At 40.0% G+C, this 21,883-nt stretch overlaps 2 protein-coding genes across 4 annotated transcripts; one reads left to right on the top strand and one right to left on the bottom strand.

The window, feature by feature from the left end:
* Nucleotides 1-4,549: 4,549 nt before the first annotated feature.
* Nucleotides 4,550-13,735, bottom strand: LOC138213418 (coiled-coil domain-containing protein 81-like). 3 transcript variants are annotated; one of them, XM_069174496.1, is made up of 16 exons: nucleotides 13,513-13,735; nucleotides 13,291-13,352; nucleotides 13,060-13,213; nucleotides 12,455-12,639; nucleotides 12,287-12,361; nucleotides 12,024-12,195; nucleotides 10,916-11,030; nucleotides 9,837-9,930; nucleotides 9,247-9,393; nucleotides 7,825-7,923; nucleotides 7,507-7,676; nucleotides 7,344-7,422; nucleotides 6,332-6,442; nucleotides 6,040-6,149; nucleotides 5,812-5,937; nucleotides 4,550-5,502 (listed from the first exon to the last, which is right to left on the bottom strand). In XM_069174496.1, the coding sequence occupies exons 1-16, from the start codon at nucleotides 13,586-13,588 to the stop codon at nucleotides 5,364-5,366; spliced, it is 1,914 nt and encodes a 637-aa protein (XP_069030597.1). In that variant the 5' UTR covers nucleotides 13,589-13,735; the 3' UTR covers nucleotides 4,550-5,363. The 3 variants fall into 3 exon arrangements, with proteins under 3 accessions (XP_069030597.1, XP_069030598.1, XP_069030599.1); XM_069174497.1 differs by having other exon boundaries at nucleotides 10,916-11,027; XM_069174498.1 differs by lacking the exons at nucleotides 4,550-5,502; nucleotides 5,812-5,937 and having other exon boundaries at nucleotides 6,047-6,149; nucleotides 6,241-6,442.
* Nucleotides 13,736-16,196: 2,461 nt separating this feature from the next.
* On the top strand, nucleotides 16,197-21,533 carry LOC138213407 (interleukin-18 receptor 1-like). Its single transcript, XM_069174476.1, has 9 exons — nucleotides 16,197-16,429; nucleotides 19,372-19,558; nucleotides 19,663-19,807; nucleotides 19,898-19,960; nucleotides 20,052-20,175; nucleotides 20,330-20,475; nucleotides 20,580-20,714; nucleotides 20,868-21,020; nucleotides 21,111-21,533. Exons 1-9 carry the CDS (start codon nucleotides 16,197-16,199, stop codon nucleotides 21,467-21,469), a joined length of 1,545 nt encoding a protein of 514 aa, XP_069030577.1. The 3' UTR covers nucleotides 21,470-21,533.
* The last annotated feature ends 350 nt before the right edge of the window (nucleotides 21,534-21,883 follow it).

Raw genomic sequence — 21,883 nt, 5'->3', positions numbered from 1 at the left:
TCATCATCATCATCATCATATGATCAAATATCTTCAGATGATTTGTTTGAGGAAATCGGATCACAAACCTCCACTTACAGCTTTTATTTAATATCAAAGCAGCAGACAGTTAGGATTGACGCACAGCCAATGAACATCATGCATTTACAATTATATGAATGTGTAAGTGTTAAAAGACAATGCCTCCAAAGATAAGATGCATCACCTAATATACAAGACTAACTATCTGAGATGAATCATACATTATACCCCCAGCAGTTTCTTCAGTAACGGCTGCAATGCTGCGTATTCATTTATACTGTACATGACATAACTACATTTTAATGAACGTTGCACATCTTATCAAATAGTTGGTTATTCACACACCCAGCAAACATGCAGCAGAATTTATTCAGCTGTGCTTCTGGCCAATATTCCTCCTTCTTTTAGCTCTGTTTTGGCCTCCACCAAGTCCTGAGAAAACTAATGGAATGAAATGGAATGAACCACTAAATGCTACCTCACCAGCTATTTCCTATAACTTTGTTTGTCTGCAATCTTTTGCTCGACAGGTGGAAATAATCTCAGTAGAAATAATCTCATCTTTTTTATGATGATGATGATGCTGGTGAGAGCAGTGAGACTGAACCATAAAATACATTTTGTGTGCTCAGTAGATCACAAGTGGTGGCAATGTCATGTTGCACTAAAAGACTGTTGCTCACAAGTTGCAGATATATTTGCAAGTTAAGGCTGCAAGAAGAGCAAGTATGGAGTTAGTTTTGATTAATGAAATATGTTAAGATTAAAATGGGAGGAAACTATTTCTTGGTGAAATGGGCCCCAGAGGAGTGAAGTAACAAGCTATAAAACCAAAACAATGAGTTTAAAGATGCCAAACCACTCCATACAGCCGAGGGGAACTGCACATTCGGGTGGTGATTCTCGGTGGGTTTATTACTACAAATGCCCCCTTTGATAAAATGTTAATATATTGCATCAATTCGTCCAGTTTTAATCTTAATTTTTTAGCATTAAGTATTCTTATCTTTATTTATTCTGACCATATTCCAATAGATTTTCCTACATCGGGTATGAACAGTGATGTTCCCCTTTAGTTTTTCACGGCATAAACAACTGATTATGTGCTGGCTGTCATTCAGTGACCCAGCCGGCCCGCTCTCATGATGTGTTTGGTTTATGGGGATTGGAGTATGGTCATTGTGGGATGGCGTGTGGGCAGGGTGGGAACATCTGGCTCTGAAATAAGGCTCGGACACTGACTGTCAAAAAGCCAACCACCATCTGCCTGCCAGTAAAACTAGGATGAATATCCATGAGATGTACTCGCCTAGGAAGCTGTAAACACAACACAAAAGGCTCAGGGAATAGAAAGAGAGGGAAGTAGAGGGTGTTAACTATATTTTACAAGTTTCTTTAATTTCACAGATTTTCTCCAGAGGAACTATGCTTATATTTAAGGACACATTTGTGCTGTTGCTGAGCAAAATTGCTCAACCTCATGTAATCCCCTCCACTGATAATCAGTCATCATGTGCAGGACAAACAATGTTAAGCATGTTGTCATTGGTCTCTTCTTACAGGGTATCATAGATGCCCACTGAGGCAGTGACCTCCACCCCTTAAACTCAACAATACACAACAAAGACATCGTGAGTCCACACAACTAATTTGGCTGTTTAGTCACCACACCTCAATTCCAAGTCCCAAATCTTCAATATTTTATCCAACATTCACTTCCAAGAAACACCCCAGAGAGCTAATCTAGGATTGGAAAAGGAGTACAAAGACTGTTTGTTAAATTTTAACTAAGAGTTCAGGAATTTGTTGAGTGTTTCACAATTAAGGAGACTTTTAACTATAAAACAAAACTCTGAGATCACCGGCCCGTCTTTGGTCCAGACCTCAACTGCAGTTACAAGCTTTAGTTTGTCACTTAAATACTGATTGATGATAAACCAAATGCATTCAGATTAATTCCCTGCATGGATAGCTGTACCACATTTCTCGGTAATCCATCCAACAGTTCACCAAAAACAAGCAAACAAAAGCTCTGTAGAAAATGGCCGGTTCTCACCATAGTCACTGGGTTCATCCTCAGGGGGCCGTGAACTACTGTACAAAATTTGATGACAATCCATTTGATATTTTTTGGTATATTTCAGTCATAATTAAAGTGGCAGACTGCTCGGCCAACAGAGGCCGACATTAGTGCCATGATGATTAAACCTACACAGAAACGTTTTAAAGAACACACAAAGTGCCATGTTCATGTGGAATAACACCACAAGGGTCAACTGACTCAATATTACTTAGCTTTTCTTTACCTGCAAAACGCCTCACTAATTCACGTATGGCACTACCTAGTGCAAAGCCTTATCAATAAACTGAGAGTGTGCAGTAACTCACTGGGGTTATCAAGTGGGCACCTCCCTTCACCGGTGTTTCGTCAAGTCAGGCCCGCGACATCTCGGGAAGACTCAACAGCAGTCCTGGTGTCCCAGATTCTCCCCTCAACACTCACACCCACCATCCCTGCTCTACCTGTTTTACATCTAAACTGGTCTGACTTGTGTCTACACACTTTGGCAATGTTATCTTTGCTCAAAGCCACAACATCATACCTGCCATATACGGCCAACAATACCATTCCTGAGGCAGAAGAGAGTCTAAAGAATAGCTTCGGTTCAAGACAACAATCGAAACTGATATGACAATTTTTCTGACCTTTGTATGGATTTCCACTGCATCAGGTAATTTTGAGCTTAGAAAGAATGCACACCACAAGCCAAAGCAATGTTTTCAAAGTACTCCTGTGACCTGCAGCAATAATCTATAGATTTGTTGCAAAGTTTAAAAGGAAATCTGAGTGTTTACAAAAATTGTTCGAGAACTTAATGTTTACAGACCTGTTTTCCGGGCAAATGCTCTTCTGGATCACGTATCTCATTCCTGTGATACAGTATGTGGCGGATACGTTTCTTCACCGCCACAGCACATACAGAAAAAAACATATACATACAGTGTCTCTTTGTCCATTGGCACAGTTTGTCAGTTAGTTAATTAATCAGCCAGATTGTGTAGGTTATTGTGCATCTGTTTCAGTACAAAGACCTTCAAACTGCCTCCATGAGCTCGTTAAGGGAGTCCTGGCTTCACAGAGGACTGGGACTGCAGCCAGAAGAATATTGTCATGATCCTGCAACACATTTATCATCTGTAGAAAGTCACCACTACATGAACCCATCCTCCCATACTAAACACACATATATTCTTTCATCCTTATCTTGTTTTGTTTTCCTCACTTTTATCTTTGCTCCAGTTTGTTTTCAACGTACAATGATTTATGAAGAACATATTTGAATGGTTTGTGTTTTCTATCCTCACAGTCCTTGCAAACTAGGGGCCCTGATGGGGCCCTCTTGCTTTTCATCTCTTTGTAAGACTTGTACATCTCTGTACTATTGTGGCACAGGGAACGTTCCTCATAACTTGTCGGGGTCAGATACGGGACAGCTACCCTCCAATGTACTTCATATCCACGCAAAAGGCAAAAACAAATAAAAGCGTATCGCATTAACGGACATATTTTTGTTTCTTACTTGACCCAATTTATCTTTTTAGTCAACAAACAATGTTTTATACACTGTGCATTATAAAGATAAGTGTTATTATTTCTTCTGAACCGTGTGAACAAATTACTTCTACTTTTATCTGCAAGAGGATTGCAGATAAGACCAAAAATGACCAGAGGCTTATCATTTAGCTCCCTTTGAGGATTAAGATTAAGGACAAAATGTTTTGAAGGACATTTATTGTGCTTTGCTTGGGACAGACTCTGTTTCAGCTAGATTTTTGCTAGATTCAAGTCAATTTTACTAAAAAAAAATTGCTGATCCCAAATCCCAAATTAGTGGGATTTTACAGTATGTGCAGTGAAAAGGGTGTATGCTCGGGTTGTTGCTAAATAACAGACATGGCACTCCTAGTTGTTGGCTAGTTGCTGCTATTTGTTCTCGAGTTTTTGGTAAGTTTTTAAGTGCTTAATAAGTTGTTGGTAAATTGAATTTCAATAGATTGCTGCTAGGTGGTTGCTATGGGGTTTAATAGGCGATTGCTAGGATGTTTGAGGTAGTTGATGGGCAGTTCCAGGAGGTTTTTATGTGATGCTTTAAGATAGTTCTAAGAGTGTTACTTGGTGCTTGCTAAGTTGTTACAAGGTGGTTGCTAAGTTGTTCTAGGTAGCAAGATTAGATGGTCTCTAAATTCTAACGTTAAAAACTTGCGTTTTGCATATATAAACTAGAGGTGATTGTACATGTACAAACAAATCTATAACACTGAGTCTTCAACTTAACTGACCATACCAAATCAGCATTGTCACGTAGCTCTTAGCAACTCTCTTAACTGCCATCACCAGTGAAGAAGGCTGCATTTACACTGACTTGAGCCCTGTGTAAAAAAAATGCAGCCCTTTTATTCACTTGAGGGGAGCCAGTCCAATGAAATAGTGAGGAGCCTAAGGGCTCTGGTGAAACAATGTGGTTTGTGAACACCATTGTTCTGATGTTTACATTGTGAGTGTCGTAATAAAAGATAAAATCGTCTACTAACATAAGCTTCCAGAGTCGTAAAATCCTGTCTATGGATATGAGAAACCTTTGTACAGTGTTTTTGACACCTGTGATAAGCCTTTAAACACATGAATCTGTTACTGAATTTCCTGGATTGTATTTCAGAGTCTCACCGGCACCTTAAACATCACACACCCTTTTTTCTTTTTTTTCTTTTTTACTGCGGGGCTGTTCTCAGTCTGGATATCCACTAACAAAACATTTATCAGCTCAGCTGTGATTGTCATGTTTTTAAGAACGCAAAACCAAAAGCCACAGAAACAAAGAGTACGTGATATCTCTGTCTGTCTGCTGACGTGTTAAACTTTGTACACGGTGCTAATTATATGGTCTGACTACAAATCTTTGAAATGACAAAACAGTTTTAATCATCATCAAACTCTAACACCAAATTTTTTTTTTCCTTCATTAGATAGGAAGTTAAGAGGTAGACAGGAAATAGAGGGGAACAACATGTATCACAGGTCTTCAGCTGGATAAATAGGAAAATTAACAATATTCTAGGGAAACTCAAAATACAATCAACATGAACTCCAAAGACTAATTTTGGAAAGAACCTGTAAAATAGAAACTATCACAGACTGCACACCATAACACCAAAGGATGCGTCACATATGCTAAACTAAACCTGGACCTTTAGTGGCCGTCACAAGATCAGTTAAAAGGTTGAGGTCTTGTTTGGACTGTGAGGTACAGATGTCCAAGTGCTGCCGCAGGCTTCACTGGTCATCAGATCATGAACTGTGATCCGGACAGGTAATGGGAGTCTTTCCAGATGTTGGTCTCTCCACAGTTGGTGGTCTTCCTCTGACACTGGCAGCAGCGCCTGTACTCTGCCAGCTTATCTATCAGCAGCTGACCAGCAGACCTGACCACAGGGAGACAGAAGTGACTAAACAGCAGACACACAGTTAACACTGTGGATCATTTAAAGGCTAAAGAGCCAAACATTTCCCTCTGGAGTGAAGAGCGTGAACATTGGACTTCCATTCACCAGGGGGACAGACACACAACTGAGGAGTTGATGGTCACTGTCAGTGATCACAGCAATGTTGACCATATAGTGTGTATGGTTGATCAACCAGTTTATCAGCAACCTATTGCCAGCTTGAATTTACAAATACATAAGCAAGGGTGAATGCTGATAGAGACTCCAAGTGATCCTTCATCTACACACCTGAGGAAGCGCCTCTCCTCTTCCTCTCGCTTGTGCTTCAGCTTCGCGCTGCGACTCCACTCGTCCTCTAGTGACCTACTGATGTCCTGATTCCTCTCAAAGCGATTAATGCGGTCCAATATCAGCCTGAACAGAAAACATGCCAAGTTTCCGATGCAGGCTGCCACCTTTTTTTCCTTTCATCTTCGTTGTTGTCTGTTTCTTTCATTTCCCTCTTTGTTTACTCACTCCATTTTGTTGTGTCTGAGCATTTCCCTTTCTTTCTCCACCTGTAGCTGACGCTTGTGCAGTTCTTCCTTCTTCCTCTGAGCGGCAGCACTAAAATTGACCTGGAACAGCTGTTTGTATAAAAAACACATCACATCACTCTGATAATAGTCCCGTTTTAACACAAAACAGTGAGAGGCATGAGAATATTAATAGACCAACTGTAACTGGTTGTTTTTGCCGTATGCCTGAGGCTACTAGAAAAAATGTGAAGCTTTATGGGCGAGTGGCAACAATAAACAACAGAGGCGACCTTCTCTGCCCTTTCTCGGCTCAGTGCGTTGTTGGCTGCTGTCTCACAGCGGCTGAACCCGGAGTTGTCGGGCGTGCCCTCTGGAGTTTCTGTGCTCTTTTTATCCCCCACCTGAGGGAAAATCAACAGGCTAAATTCAGATCTAAGCATACCATTGAGTATGCTCTGGATTATGAGATCCAAACTTGTGAAAACTGGTTTCAAGAAGTTTGTCTGGGCAGGCAGTTAAGCCGGTTAAGAAGGTACCAGTGTATCAGTGCAAGGCTGCCGCCCATCCTGCTCATAACTGGCAGGATGGGCGGTAATGTTATACTGCTGCCTTCCTTTGACCTTCCTCAACCTGAACAAAACGACATTAATTTCAAACATTCATAATTTCATGATAAATGACTCATTGTTTTACAGCATTAGTATTATGTGGTCCTCCATTCTGATTTATTCAAAAACTACTCCTACGATTTATTAATTTGCAGGTCGTTAATGGTTTGTTCCTCACTTCTTTCTCATTAAGAGTGCTGATAGTTTTGAGTGCCATCTTGTACAGTATTCTTGAAAAACAGCAACTCTGTATTATCTGTAACTGACTGCAATGTTAGAAAAGCCTGCAGAAATTACAAGACATTCATAAACAGATAAGTACTCACAGTGTAACGCCCTTATGAGGCCTGTTAAACAATTATGTTAAAGTTACAATATCAAAGAGCTTCATTTTGTTCTCTTTGGAGGCACGTGTGGCGATAAGCTGTAACTGCAGCTGTGTTTTTAGACTATTTAAAAACTGGATTACTTATATGGTCAACCTGAAAACTATTTTTTTAAATATACCATACATCATTTAAATGACTTCCATGCCCATGTTGACACTGGTCGTTATTGCTTGTGCTGCTTTATATCGTATTGCCATACAAAGACTGCAAAGCTATTTTTAATGCAATCTTTTGCAAAACAACTACCGAGCCCAACCTAACCTAAAACATCAAATCCGAAAGTTAGATTGTGAATATTTTCTTGCCTGAATGTCCAGGGCCTTCTTGTAATGCTTCGTATTCTCCTGTTTCTGCTGCAGCTGCTGAGCCTTCTGCAAAGCTAACCTGAAACACACAAAGACACACCAGATGACACACTACTTAATCACAACATATGATTATTACCTGATCAGTGCCTCTGTTACTCACTCCTGGATCAGCTGGACATGGTCCAGCCGCTCCATGAAGAGACGGTTCTGCTGGTCTTGAGCCTTATGTTTCCGTCGACTCCCTATCTGACTCTGAAGATCGTCCATGTAACGATGCTGTTGAAACTTCCTGGGAGGTGTGAGTGGCCGAGTCGGGAAGATGAATGAATTCTAAGCTCAAATCAGAGAAAACATCGAATTTTAACAAGCCACTGTAACTAAAAAGGTGCAGAGAGTTTTAAGTAATAATTCCTACAATATTCATAAACATTTGTGGTCTGCCCACCTTTCTGGATATTTCATGTTCAGTTTTACTCACAGGGTGACCAGGGCAGGAAGTCCTCTCCTTCTTCTCTGACATTTGCAGGTTGAATGTAGCAACCTGCTTTGCATGCTCACGTTGTTCATTCAGCTTCGCCTGCCAGAAAAACACACAACTTATTTCGTCATGTTGACTGAAACAAAAAAAACATCAAGAGCATGACATTTCATGTTGGCATGAAATAATTTTGGCAAAAACGGCATAAAACGCATTTAAAGTTATTTTGCTTTGAATTGCAATATCCCACCTCACATCTCATATTTATTTCCCACTGCTGTCTGAGGATGAAGACCACCCTTCCCTTGTTGTAATGTTTTCTTTTTAAGTTCTTATTTTTTCTTAATTCTCAGTCTGTCTGGGATATTGTTTTCTGAACCCACTTCTTTAATGGAAAAAAAAAACTCCAGATGACTTTCAAACCACCTTCAATTAACCAATGCAGATAGCATGAATGCTATTTCAAGTTTCAAAACAAAATACGAAAAGGGTATTTTAATTTATTCAAGCATTTTACAGACTTTTTAATTGACTTTGTACAGTATTAACGCCATTAAAGTGCATTTGACCCACACAATCACAGTTTTTATCCTCCCTAGCAGCATGGCTCTGTGATGACAGTGCTGGTCCAGTAGTTCGTTGGTCTGGGGAATCTGCCCAAGTGTTGGATGGATTGTCATGAAAGTTGGTTTAGGTATTCATGTTTTTCAGAGGATGATTCCCAAAGACTTTGCTCCTTCCAAATATAAATTTAGCACCACTATCAGGTTGATAAGTTTTGGTATTAAGTGAAGTGTTTTTGAACAGTTTTGAATGGATTGTTGTTTGGTTCAGACATTCATGTCCCTGACTTACCTGCTGAATGGTAAGTTACAGTCCAGTCATCCTAAACTGTACTTTGTGTTTAGAATAAATTACCTTCCTTAAGGAGGTTATGTTTCCAAAACGGTTTGTCTGTTTGTCAAAAGGATTGCAGAAAAACTAGGAGTCCGATTTTCATGAAACTTGGTGGAAGGGTGTACCGTTGGTCAAAGTAGGACCAAATATATTTTGGAGCAGATCTGAAAAATGGGGCAGAATCACTAATTATTTTTTTACTTTCAATAACATAGCAAGATAGGGCATTTGGCCCACGAAATGCCTTACATGTTAAAATCCAGTACAGGGTTCAATAGCGTCGAACCAGGCAATTCAAGAAATACAATGAGTTCATATCACAATCCACATTCAGAGGTACAGTACTCGTAATCTTCCGTGATTCACATGTACTCACTCAAACCTCAAACAGAAAGCAGTCTTTATGGAGCACTCTTGCTGCCGTAAGAACTCTCTCTCTCACACACACACACACACACACACACACACACACACACACACACACACACACACACACACACACACACACACACACCTTTTACATACCTGTTCTTCCTCCATGTGCTGCTTGTCTCTCTGTTGTTCTTTAAGCAGTAAGAGTTTCCCCTGAGCTTTCTCTTGTTCCTGCTGCTGCTCCCTCAGATACACTGGAACATTTCGGTGGGCCCGCTGCATACACTGGTCGCACAGCTCCTATCGTGACAAGGCCACAGGAAGGTGACCTGACTCGTGTGCCATAATATCCAACAAGCATGTCAGTAAACAGTTGGTCATTTACACATCCAGCAGACACCGAGCAACATAAGCATTCAGTTGAAGTTACGTTTGACAAACCAGTGAAGTCCCTCTCCTTTTAAATCAAGCTTAACCAACTGTGGGAAACATCTGGCTCTTTCGCTGCAATACAGGATACTCCTCTATATCCATTTGCCAATTGTGCCAAATTGCCAAATGAAATGTAATGTTATAAAAACCCAATTTCTTATCAGTAACACCTTATTTCCCTCTTACTTTATCGTCACACAACTGTAAGAATTACATCTTTAATTTTAGCGACCACTATAAAAGCCAGATCAGATTTACAACTTAAGTACACAGATACATAAACGCACCAACACACACATGCACACACTCACCTGTCCAGCATGGGCATGGCCAGAGCAGCTCACATTCGCGAGGTGTTCCTCAGGTTTGGGAGGTGTCCCCGGTGGTGAGGTGGAGGTGGTGGGCCTGAGAGTGGAATCAGAGTCTTTACTACTGTATAATGCACATCGAAGACTTCTTTGTACATGTGTGACTTGGTGATGTCATATTACAGTAAAGTGGATCAAACCATCATAATTTCCTTGCGCATAATAAAGTATGATTAAAAGATAAATTGTATATATTTTATTGTATTGTTGTGTTGCATGTCTGTATGGATATTCAATTTTACACATAGTTTAGCAAATCCTTCATAAATCTCTCTTTGCAACTTGTTAAACCAGAAAAAGATACAGTATATTAATGAGAAACAAAAAAACAGATTAAGTTATCATTCGTAATTGAATTTATGGGACTTTTGCATTCACGAAAGGAAAGTTACCTTCGTCACAGTAGTCCACAAAATAATCATTGTGAACAGTTGCTGTACTACAAGTGGCTTTGTTTTGAACTCTGAACATGTGTTTGAAGAGGGCTCCTATTTTTGGGGGGATATTATAAGAAAATTAGTGGTCGTAAATAGGAGTACTGTCATATGTGGTGAACGTAACTGGTGCGTAGTGGGAAGACAGCAAAATAAAAAGGGGCTCATTTTAAACTACAAACTACTTTTGCGATTCTCTTTCCTGTATTAGAAACTTGTAAACTTGTATTATGAGGAAGTTTTCACATCTACAGTTTACCCAGATTACAGGTGTGTGCGTGCGTGCATGCATGCGTGTGCGTGTGCGTGTGTGCGTGTGTGTGTGTGTGTGTGGGGGGGGGGGGGGGGGCTGACAGTGCATGGAGGTTGACGACAGAGAAAGAATCTGTCCCACAGGTGGTTGTGCATCATTGATGGAGCTGGAAGCTGCCTCGGGGCGCAGGAACAATATGGACCACCACTGAGCTCTCAGCTCTCACTGACTCATCTACCTGCAAACAACAGCTCCATGCAGTGCAAGCTGAACCACTCCACTGAGTCTGTGTGCTTGTCTGTCTGTGTAGTGTTGTATCTTTGTGTGTGGAGTACTTGTCTGTGGCCTCCATAGGGGGTTTTGGATTCGGTTCTTCAGACAGGCTGACAGATTTCATCTTGGCAGGCTGCAGAGTCTGATGGAATTTAGATTCTCTCTGTTGGGGAACTTCTGTAGAGACACACAACTCTCTGAGTAGGTTCACTGCTGTTGGACACAACGGCACCCACCTCACTCTTCATAATGGCAGCTCCAAATTGGTTGTTACTGAGTCAGACTGCACTCAATAGCTATTCTTCTCTGTTGTATCTCAACCTCTGTTATACCCGATTCATTCTGGTTTTGATTCTGCAGCCACTTTGAAGTTCAGAAAATGCCTGTGCTCATAAAGCTCAAATCACATAATCTGTTCTTAAACATATTCTATAGTAGCTACAGTAAACTGAAAGAGAAGCTTTTTGTGTAACATGAGAACATGTGCTCTACCTCAAATGGCTGGTGCAACCAGTTAATCCTCAAGTGCAACGACACCGCTTAAAGGGACAGTTCGGCATTTTGGGAAATACGTTTATTGGCTTTCCTGCTGTAACTTGAATGACAAAATTAATACCACTCTCAGTCTGTATGATAAATACAAAGCTATAACGAGGAAACAGTTTACTTAGCTTAGCATAAAGTTGGGAGACTCCTGGAAGTCAGTGTTTTTTTTACAAAGTAATAGTTTGGCACATAGCTTTAAAACCACAAATAGTCATTTTTATACAATATGTTAATTCGTATTTTTTTTACAAAAAAATTTAGGTTGCAGGGGTTATGTTTTTATCTTTGGACAGAGCCAAATAACTGTAAATAAACAGAGCCGATAACTGTTTTCTATGCTAAGCAAATGGCAGTGATAGCAAGTCCTCCAAACAGCTGAAGCATTTTTCTGCCTTTAATATAAATGAGAGTTAACATTATTGCTACCATTTTAAATTTCAGGAACAATCAAATTTCAACTGTAACAGCTCGTCCTCGCTGTAAAGAACAAATGTCTATTTCTTTGCAGGACGGTGATCAGAGATTTGAAAGGATTTGGATTTCACTCAGTACTTAATTTGGATTCATTAAAGTGCTGTCAAACCGCAACCCTAATTGTCAGCATTGTGCAAAAGGCTCTTTCACCTCCTGCGTTCCTCTGGTCTGGAGCTGGTGATGAGCACCATCCATCTTTGTTACCAGCTTTGTTGTCTGACAGAGGAGAGCAGACAGTTGGCAGCGTGAGGGGGTTGGCAGTCTGTGGCCTTTGAAGCCCGGACAGTCCCCCAGACAGTAAGGAAACACTGCTCCCAGGTCTCTGAAAGGGCAAAAATACCCAAAATCTTAATGAATAAACATACGCGACATTCATTACATGCTGTAACATGCTAACACACTTTTTTACTCACATTGTTAAAGACTAACAGCAGCCTTCCAGTTCCATCCATGGCATTAATGAAATCTCTGTTGAATTTCATCTGGACCTTTGAAATGAATTAAATTAAGGTTAGATTTGATGATGAACCACAGTGAAGCGAATCACAGCAAAAGAAACAGATTGTGAGGAGTTGATCCACCTTGTTGTTCTTAAAGGACAGAACTCCAATTCCCTCAAAGGTGAGGAATACGTTTTTGTCTGAGGCCAAAGCTCTGAAGAGCAGCAGAAGAGTTTCTCTAACGCAGCCCTCCACTACAACACGACTGAAAGGTGACTCTCGTGAAACAGCGGTAAAGTTTAGTTGCACCACTGGTAGGTGTGTTGCTGCAAGGGACACACACAAATTCATGGATTAAACAAATGAGATACAATGTATTAATTTTGTGAGCTTTAGATGTGCCTTTATTTTGTTGCCCCCTGTCTCTTCCTTGTTTGAGTACCTGTGCTGAACTATTCGGATAACATTTAACATATAAATCTGAGAGTGCTGCGCATCTTCTCATTTTACTCTTAGCACAGAAGTTAATTGAGCATATTTTCTAAAATGTCAATATTTTCTTTTTACAGAGTATTTAGCATTGTGCTGCGATAACAGTCAAACAAATAGCTTGAGCTGCAAAAAATTTGTAAATTATGCATTAATCAATGATAAATCAATTAATTGCGATTTATAGACCCTTTATAGATTGAGCATCATCTGAAAGTGATAACAATTCATTCTTTACAAATATTAAAGTTTGTCACCTGCAGCCAGTGGCCTGGTCTGCTTTAAACCCAGAGACTGGACTAGTTTCCCAGCAGGGACAAAGATGGGTCGTTGGATCACTGAGAACTTGTTTCCTATGTCCAACTTCTGCTGAGAGAAGGTGAAGGTTCCCAGTCCTGCCACATGGACCCCCTAGATCAATCAATCAAACAATCAATCAATCAATCAATCAATCAATCAATCAATTTTTGACAGGCAGAAAGACCTACCTTCTGTAAAACCATCTGACGTTCAATGTAGCCTGATACTTCTGCCCAAATACACTCAATATCTGGAAAAACAAACAATAAGATTGTTTATGACGACATGGAGACGTCTTGAATGACTCATGCTCACTTTATTAGCTCTGTACAGGCTTCAACATAAAGTCCCAGCGGCTGGATAAACAGTTTACCACAGTGTCACTCATAAAAAGAAAAGATTATTCCGACCGTTTTTAGAGAGCTGAGAGAGAACAGTTAAAGTCCTTCTGTCCTCCTCTGACACCAGCCGCAGTATGTCCGTCATCTCTGTTAATCCGCAGCAAAGATCCGCACTGGATGAAGCTTTAAAACGTTTCTCGAAATCCTTTCTTCTCCCTGCTTGTCTGCAACTCCCGGAGCTTAAGACTTGAGAGCCGGTTGCCCTTAGCAATGAACCCCCGCAGGGCGCGCACCAGCCGGCCTGGTTTCCAGAGCACAATGCGTCCTCAACTAGAATAAAGCAGGTTGAATCCGGTAACTGTCATCATAATGACGAGTATAGACAGAAAAGGTGTTTTCAGGAGGGTGCACATTGGTATTTATTTGATTTAGCATGAGTAAACGTTTTTAATAACCTTAATGTTATTTGGTATAAGCTATTATTATTCCAAATTACATTTATCTCAGTTGCTTATAATAATGGTAATAATCAGTGGTGGAAGAGGTACTCGTTGACTTGATAGCCTACCATAATGAAAAAATACTTTACAAGTAGAAGTCCTGTATCCAAAATTTTACTTAAGTAAAAAGGTAGCCCAGTCAGCAAAATGTAGAAGAGCTCAGGAACCACATCTTGCGAAATACGTCAGGACGTAGTGCGTCGAGGAATTCCACGAACTGGATGACTGCAGCTGCCACACACTGGTCGTACTTATCTAGAAGCAGCCTCTCCTCATCCACATATGCTGTAAAAGATGGCGAATAACATACATCTGACTCATACATGCACCTGTTTCCGTTTATTAAACGAAACACAAATATCGCCATACGCAGCCTAATTGACATAGGCTATTTATTCATTTTTAACTTTCATTTCTGGTCGGCTTACAAATCTTAAAAGTCTAATGTAAATATGAAAAGGAAATATGTATCCAGACTGTTTACTTTAAGGTTACTGAAGTATGTCACAACTAAGGGGGTTTTCAGTATATGTTGCAACTGTGCTTTCAGTTTCGAATAGCAGGAGGTCAACCCAGCTAGAGATGCTCATCCTGCAGATGCTGATCGCATTCATGTGTTTGTCCGACTGTTCACTCTAGATGTGAGGTGTTAGCCGACAATGATGACGGTGAAAATAAGTGTGGCCCTTCTGCTTGCCCTCTTCACATTATTGACAGGTAAGTGAGAGACTTCATTATAACACTTCTATTTTAATAAATAATTATACAGGTTGAACAATATTTTTTTTTAAAGTTGGTAAATTTATAGATCAACCCAGATTCTGTATGGTGTAAAATATTCACAAATTATTACATTAGATGTGGAGTTCATTGTTTATTTACCAGTGCTAAGTGTATATTTTCTCCAGTGTTGAACTTGAGGTACTATACTTCACATTCTTCAAGTTCAACTTTTTCTCAGAGGCAAGGCAACTTTATTTATAGGCTATAGCATATTTTATAGACATTTTGAATATGTATCGACTATGTAGTTCAGAGCCGGACCATTAAATAAAACATAAACCATCGAATAGCTTGATAAATTGCACTTTTCATTTTAAACTTATACTCGTATTTGATGTGTGCTTTTCTGATTAATATTTTACATAAAAAAATGTAAACTGTTCAAATAAAACAGTGGTTTCAGACTTCTTTACTCAGGGTCCCTCGTCACTTTTCAGAGGTTTTTGAGTTGTTAGCAGTTCCACTAAAGAGACAGTTCTTACCTAATGGTTTAAATTAATAGGCCAAAATAATTAAATTATTCAATATTTTTGCCATAAAGACAATACAAATCCATAAGATTAATACAGGTAGATTGCCCTTCATCTCACAACCCATCAGATTTATTCTGTGACCCTTTGCAGGGTGTCTGAATATTTTACCGTAGGGAACCACTAAACCAAAGATTTGCTCTTCGACCTCATGCTTGTATACTTTGATGTCAGCCAAGTTTTTGTGTTACTTTTAACATTCTGCAGAAGGTATTTCAAATTTAAACTGCACAGTTTTAGGATTGTGAGATATTTGTGTCGTGACTTGCCAGAGAGCATGAACAAGCATTCATAAGTATTGAGTTTTTCCACAGAGTTTAAGTAAATTCCTTTTAGAGGGAAAACACAAGACCAAGAAAACTGGAAGTGGTCAGATTGCTCAAAATCTTTCGTAATATCTCCTAAACTCTTTCACAAAGGGATTTTCAGGGATAAAACTATCTGGCCAGAACTTAATTAAGACCCTGGATCAAAGCTACTCAAAGGCTTCCTCATCGCTGAGAAAACATGTTGCTGAAATGTAAATAAAGGGTAGTTAGAAGCAGGTATGTGTTATCACAACACAACTTTGAAAGGAAAAGGAAAAGTAATTCTGGGAAATTCCCTTTTATTTTGTTCCTTTTTCTTTCTCTTTTGTTGGTGAAATATAACAAAATGAATGCAAAAAGAGCATGAGACAAAAAAGAACACAAAGACCGTAAAACAGACACTGAATAATGTGGATATATATATGGAGTTGTGTGAGTTTGTATACTGCATGTTTGCAAGTGGAAAGAACAAGGGGGAAGGGAAATAATGACAAATAAATTGAGTACTATTTATGCTCGATATAAAATAATGATAGAAATGCAGAACATGCATAGCTGCTGGAGTTTTACACAGGAAAATAAACACAAAATGTTGACATTCATTTGTAGGTGTGTATCCACTGAAAACGCAGATGTTACATGCCAAAGCAGGTGAGATGGTGGTGCTCCATTGTCCTCAATGCGGTTTGCACAATGATAACGAGGCAGACGTCTTCTGGACCAGTCACACCACCGAGCACATGAATCTGACTGACATGTCAACATCAGATGAGCCGAGGCAGATGGATCTGCTGGTCCACGGGAGGAGTCTTGTTATTCTCAGAGCCTCTGTAAACCATCAGGGGAATTACTCATGCTCTCCTGGGTAAGATCTAAACACTCCTAAACTAATCCAAAGTTAAGTTTGGTCTTTTGATTACTTTTAAAGATTGTTGTCTTATCGAACATCATTCTGCAACAGCTTTTAAAATTGCACTGCACCATTGTGCTAATTATTTGACATTATGGTGATGTGAAAGATAAACAAAAGTCATGCAACTGCTCTTTCATGACACTGCGGTACATAGCCGGTTACAATAGATAGGTTGATCTGATCTAATATTGAAGTATTAATTAAAGGAAAGACTTCCTTAAAAAGTTTAGTTGGGATGGGATCTAACAGACAGCTAGAGGATCCAGATGAAGAAATAATTCTAGTTAACTCAGAGAGCTCAACAGAAGAGACATTTTCCAAGTTTACATCTGGTCCTACAGTTGCTTCCAGGGCTGCTGTGCTTAACATCACATCAGTGACGGTGGCAGGAAAGGTCGGCCCGATTCTCTCCCCAATAGTAAGATTTTGATTAGTAAAGAAGTTAATGAAGTCATTACTGCTGAGAGCTGAAGGAATAGAGGGCTCAACTGAGCTGTCACTCTGTCAGCCTGGCTACAGTGCTGAAAAGAAACCTGGGGTTGTTCTTCTTGTCCTCTATTAATGATGAATAATATAAAGTCCTGGCCTTACGAAGAGCTTTCTTATATAATATTAGACTATCCTTCCAGTCCAGGTGAAATTCTTCTAAATTAGTGGAACTCCATTTCCTTTCCAGCTTTCTAGTCGCCTGCCTAGCAGAGCGTAATTCTGAGTTGTACCACGGAGACAACTTCCTCTGGTTCATTACTCTCTTAGGTTAGGTTAGGTTAGGTAGTTACTTTATTAATCTTCTTCAGAGGGGCAACATTATCTAGAGTTGTAGCAGAGATGCTGCAGTGTTTTCTATCAGATGATCCACTTGTGTGGGACTAAAGTCGACGGAGATGCCTTCCGCTGCTTTAACACACGGCATCAAAGAGGATAAGGATGTAACTACTTCCTTAAATTTGGCCACGGCATCATCTGACATACGTCTACTGTAGTGGGATTTATTGCCACATGCTGTGTAGTCCATTATTGTAACTTCAATAATATATAACTTCACTTATAAGAAGTGGTCCGACAAAACAGGGTTTTGAGGAAATACAATTACATTTTCAGTTTCCATGCCATACGACAGAACCAGATGAAGGGTGTGGTTACCACGGTGACGGGGTTTATTTACATGCTGAGAAAAGCCTACAGAATCTAATAATGAGCTAAAAGTAGAACTGAGGCCGTCGTTGTCCAACGTCAACATGAATGTTAAAGTCACCCACTCTCATCATTTTATCTGAACTCGGCACTAAATCTGTGGGGGACCGGCTAACTAAGCCTGCAGCCCCGGGCAGCTGCGCACCCCCTCCCTGATTCTAATTCTATGACCCTGGCCTCCAGAGCCCTGACTACACTACATTTATTACAGGTAGCATTATCATTATCAATGGGCGGCACGGTGGTGCAGTGGTTAGCACTGTCACCTCACAGCAAAAAGGTTCCGGATTCGAATCCGGTCCTGGGCCTTCCTGTGCGGAGTTTGTATGTTCTCCCTGTGCTTGCGTGGGTTCTCTCCGGGTTCTCCGGCTTCCTCCTATCATCCAAAAACACGCACCTCAGGTCAGGTTACCTGGCGCCGTGCTAGTGGCAGCCTGCTGCAGCAGCAGCTCCCCCCTGAGAGCCCCCCCTGCTGTAGTGAAGAAATTTCCCCTCGGGGATTAATAAAGTGTATAAAATCAAAATCAAAATTAAGGGAGGCAGGGTCGTCACGAAACGTGTGACACGCCGAGCAGGAAAAAAACAAGAAGAGGTGGAGGGAGAGGGGGAAGCCATTGCTAACTGCTAAGCCAGCAGTACCAAAACGCCCAAGTTAAGTGAACGTTGGTCAAAGTTTTAACAGTAGAATTGTTCAAGAAGGGCGAAGTTTCAACTTGAGATTAGAAGAAGTGTGGAGAGAGTTAAAGATACGTATAATTCAGGAAGAGAAGCTGAAATAGCAGAGAGAAGTAACACTAGTCACAATGTTTGCAGACAACAAGTGACGCCATACGCTCGCCGTAACGTCAGGCGAGAGGTCTGTGGTCGTCACACTGACTCCATCTCTACAGCGAGGCCAGCACAAAGTCCTTTCAGCCAATAACACATCTGGATGTAGCAATGGCACTTTGGCTCTGAGGAAAACTGGTGTTTCGTAAACTGAACCTCAACGGTGCCGCATGCAAGAGTTCTCCGTAGCAAAAATGATCAACATAATGTAAAGAAATATCAGTTTTTAGAGTTATGTGGAAGAGCTTTATGTAGAAGTTAGCATGCCAACCACCTAGCCCTGGACCACCTCAACAAGCAATAATAGTGAGTCACTGCGGCGTCGTCTGAATTCCGTCCAACATGGGAGAAAGAATAAATAATGTATTCTAACCTCAAGTTTGATTAAGAGGAACAGAAACACACTGATGGCTGAAACTCTTGGCAAAATAGCAGCAAACAAGAGTTCATATTAGGGTTACTTTTTATTGGCAAGGTACTGTACTGCACTAATCTTTGGTGCTGCAAAACACAAACTGTGCCAAAAAAAAACAAGCCCAAGTGGTGCAGATATATGGTGTTGTTGTGGCTGTTGTCTTGCTTCTGTGGTCTTGCTAAAAGTAGAGGTAAGCAAGCAGGCTGAATCAATCACCATTTTTAATATCAATCATCCTCATCTTGGTCACTACAATCTAACTTTACAATCATCATCAAAAAACAAGATATCTCCTAAATGTAATTCGTGCAACAAGACAAGGAGTCCAACCAGACTGTTGACAGACTGCCTGGACTCACTGTTGCCTCCTAACATACAAACTGGTATTACAAGACAGAACCTAAATCTTACCTATTGCACCTTTAAATCTTTCTTTACTTTCACATTTATTGTGCAGGACTGCCCACAGCTGGTCCTGGTTCACGTTGACAGTGTACGCAACACAGTCCAGAGAGTATGACGAGAATACCCAGTACTCCTCAACGTGTTACACACAAGAGTCATGCACATTGTATTGCCCCAGTGTGAATGTCCCTTGTGTACATACTCCTAATATAACCAGCAATGGCATCATATGGCACAAGGTATTAAAACACAGCAGATTTTTTTTTTTAGTGTGAGTGAGTTTTGATTGTACAATATTGTTGTTGTGTTGGAAATAAATTGTCAACTTAATTTTCTCTGTCAGGAGGGCGAGTCATCACCAAGAGGCAATAACTTCTCGAGTGTGGACAAAAACGACAGGGGACGCTACACCTGCACCAGGTCTTACCTGTATCATGGTCAAACATATAATAAGACCTTTACAGTCGTACTTGATGTCCAACCAAGCAGTAAGAAAAACACTTTTTGGAGATGTTTATGATCAGTGTTTCATATACTTTTTAAAAAATATTAACACGTTTGCTCTCTTTCTTTGACAGAAAAATATGGAAAATCAAAAATACTATCACCACAAGAAAGCAGTGTATTTCATGTAGTTTTAGGTGAGTTATTGTCTAGATTTCATATGCACACACACACATTCAGCTATAACTTTAGAATTAATCAAATATAAAATGTGTCTTTTTTTTCTAGACTCAACAGTGGTGATTGATTGTGAAGCTGTTCTGTATTCAGACTTTGATTTGGTTTTCTGGTTAAGTGGAAAATCATTTGTGGAGACAAACAACAGCCTACCAGTATTCTACACTCTTACAAGGTAATATTTCACACACATTCAACACTCCCACAGTTACGTTTGAGGGATATTCACAAATGTATGTAGCTACAATCAGCACTCAACACATTATAACAGATGTGCTTCTGGAACTTCTTACATCCTTTCCTTTCTTTTCCTTTCCTTTCCTTTCCAGTGAAAATAATAGTCGGGAACAAAAGATGATAGCATCTTTAGTTTTCCAAAAAGTGTCATATGAGGATCTGTCAAAACAATATACCTGTAAACTGGAATCTGACCACCAACTTCCAAGCTTTGTCACCATCACCCTGACCCAGAAAGGTATGTTACACAGACACACAGATTCACTATTGTATTTAGTTGTGTTTCAGGGGTTTTGTTCTTTACACTACCATCAATATCAAACTAATATTTCCCTACACTAGGTGCCTCGTCCCTCCCCCTGGTATTCTGCATCACTGTGGTGCTGATTGTTGTAACTATAGTTGTTTGTGTGAAGTTTAAAATCAACATCACTCTTTTCCTGCGAGACACTCTTGGCTGCTATCGCAGAACCTCAGGTAGGAATTATAATTTTGTCTTTTTGTCCTTTTGTGTTACAGGTTGATATTTTTTTCTTTAACTGCCTGTTTGTGTCGACATCCATGTTTTTGTCTACCTTCACCAATATCCACTCCTAACATAGTGCTGCTGTGTTTGTTGTTTTTGGGAAGATGGAAAAAGCTACGATGCCTATTTGATGTATTACGAGAGCATCACAGACGCAGGACTGAATGAAGATGACAGAAGATGGCTGGAGAGGGTTTTGGAGGAGAGATTTGGTTACAATCTCTGTCTTTTTGATCGTGATGTCTCATCAGGGGAGGGTATGGTATTATGTTTACATATGTTTGAATATAACTTAATCTTCGAGTATTAATCAAGTCAAATTTGTTCTGAACTTTGGTTGCCTGCAGCAGCAGCAGTGGCAGTGTTGGACTGCATAGAGCTAAGCCGGATGGTGGTTTTGGTTCCCACCTCCCCTGGTTCTGGTCCAGGATCTGACCTGCTGAAGGACATCCATGCAGCGCTGGTGGAGCGGAAGACTCGCTTGGTTCTCATCAACACAGCACAAGTTTCGAGCACAGGTTCATTACCAGAGGCTTTACAACGTCTTAGTGAGGCTGGACACTGTGTCACCTGGAAGGGCAGGAGCTCCATGTCGCCCTCCTCCTCCTTCTGGAAGCAGCTACGCTATTACCTTCCTGCCCCAAGACTTTTACCTCATATACCTACGCAGGATTATAACCAGTGCAATATTGAGCAGTCAGAATGATTATTTTGTACTCTAGCAACTATGAAAGGTAGTTTGCTTTCATACCATCTAATCTATTCATATTCAACTTATAGCAGTTTAACAAAATTCATTAAAAAGTTAGAATTTTTCTACATATGTTCAATATTTTAAAGCTTGTGTTGGACTCACAGTTTGCCTACAATAATAATAATAATAATTTTTATTTGGATAGCACTTTTCTAAACTTCAGTTAGAAAGTGCTTCACATAAAATAAGCCATTAAAATAAAACAACAATTGAATTCTAAGAAGTCTTAACAGCACATTGATCATATAAAACAATCATAAAAACAAATGAAAAACAAATTAAAACAGGGTATAAAAGAAATAACAATCGATCACTGAAATCAACTAAAATCAGCAAAGGCTTTCCGATAAAAGTGTGTTTTAAGAA

Source organism: Embiotoca jacksoni, unplaced genomic scaffold (assembly GCF_022577435.1).
Source record: "Embiotoca jacksoni isolate LCO1_2020_lvr unplaced genomic scaffold, fEmbJac1.0.p SCAF_6, whole genome shotgun sequence".
Lineage (NCBI taxonomy): Eukaryota > Metazoa > Chordata > Actinopteri > Embiotocidae > Embiotoca > Embiotoca jacksoni.
This window is presented reverse-complemented; position numbering and strand designations above follow the sequence as displayed.

Excerpts from the sequence above, each read along its gene's own strand:
- LOC138213418 (XM_069174496.1), bottom strand. The coding sequence starts at position 13,588 with ATGACGGACATACTGCGGCTGGTGTCAGAGGAGGACAGAAGGACTTTA. Across the intron at positions 12,196-12,286 it reads TGCTGTTAGTCTTTAACAAT|AGACCTGGGAGCAGTGTTTC; the intron begins GTGAGTAAAAAA and ends TTGCCCTTTCAG. Across the intron at positions 9,394-9,836 it reads GCCATGCCCATGCTGGACAG|GAGCTGTGCGACCAGTGTAT; the intron begins GTGAGTGTGTGC and ends TTGTCACGATAG.
- LOC138213407 (XM_069174476.1), top strand. The coding sequence starts at position 16,197 with ATGTTACATGCCAAAGCAGGTGAGATGGTGGTGCTCCATTGTCCTCAA. Across the intron at positions 19,961-20,051 it reads TGTATTTCATGTAGTTTTAG|ACTCAACAGTGGTGATTGAT; the intron begins GTGAGTTATTGT and ends TTTTTTTTCTAG. Across the intron at positions 20,176-20,329 it reads GTATTCTACACTCTTACAAG|TGAAAATAATAGTCGGGAAC; the intron begins GTAATATTTCAC and ends TTTCCTTTCCAG.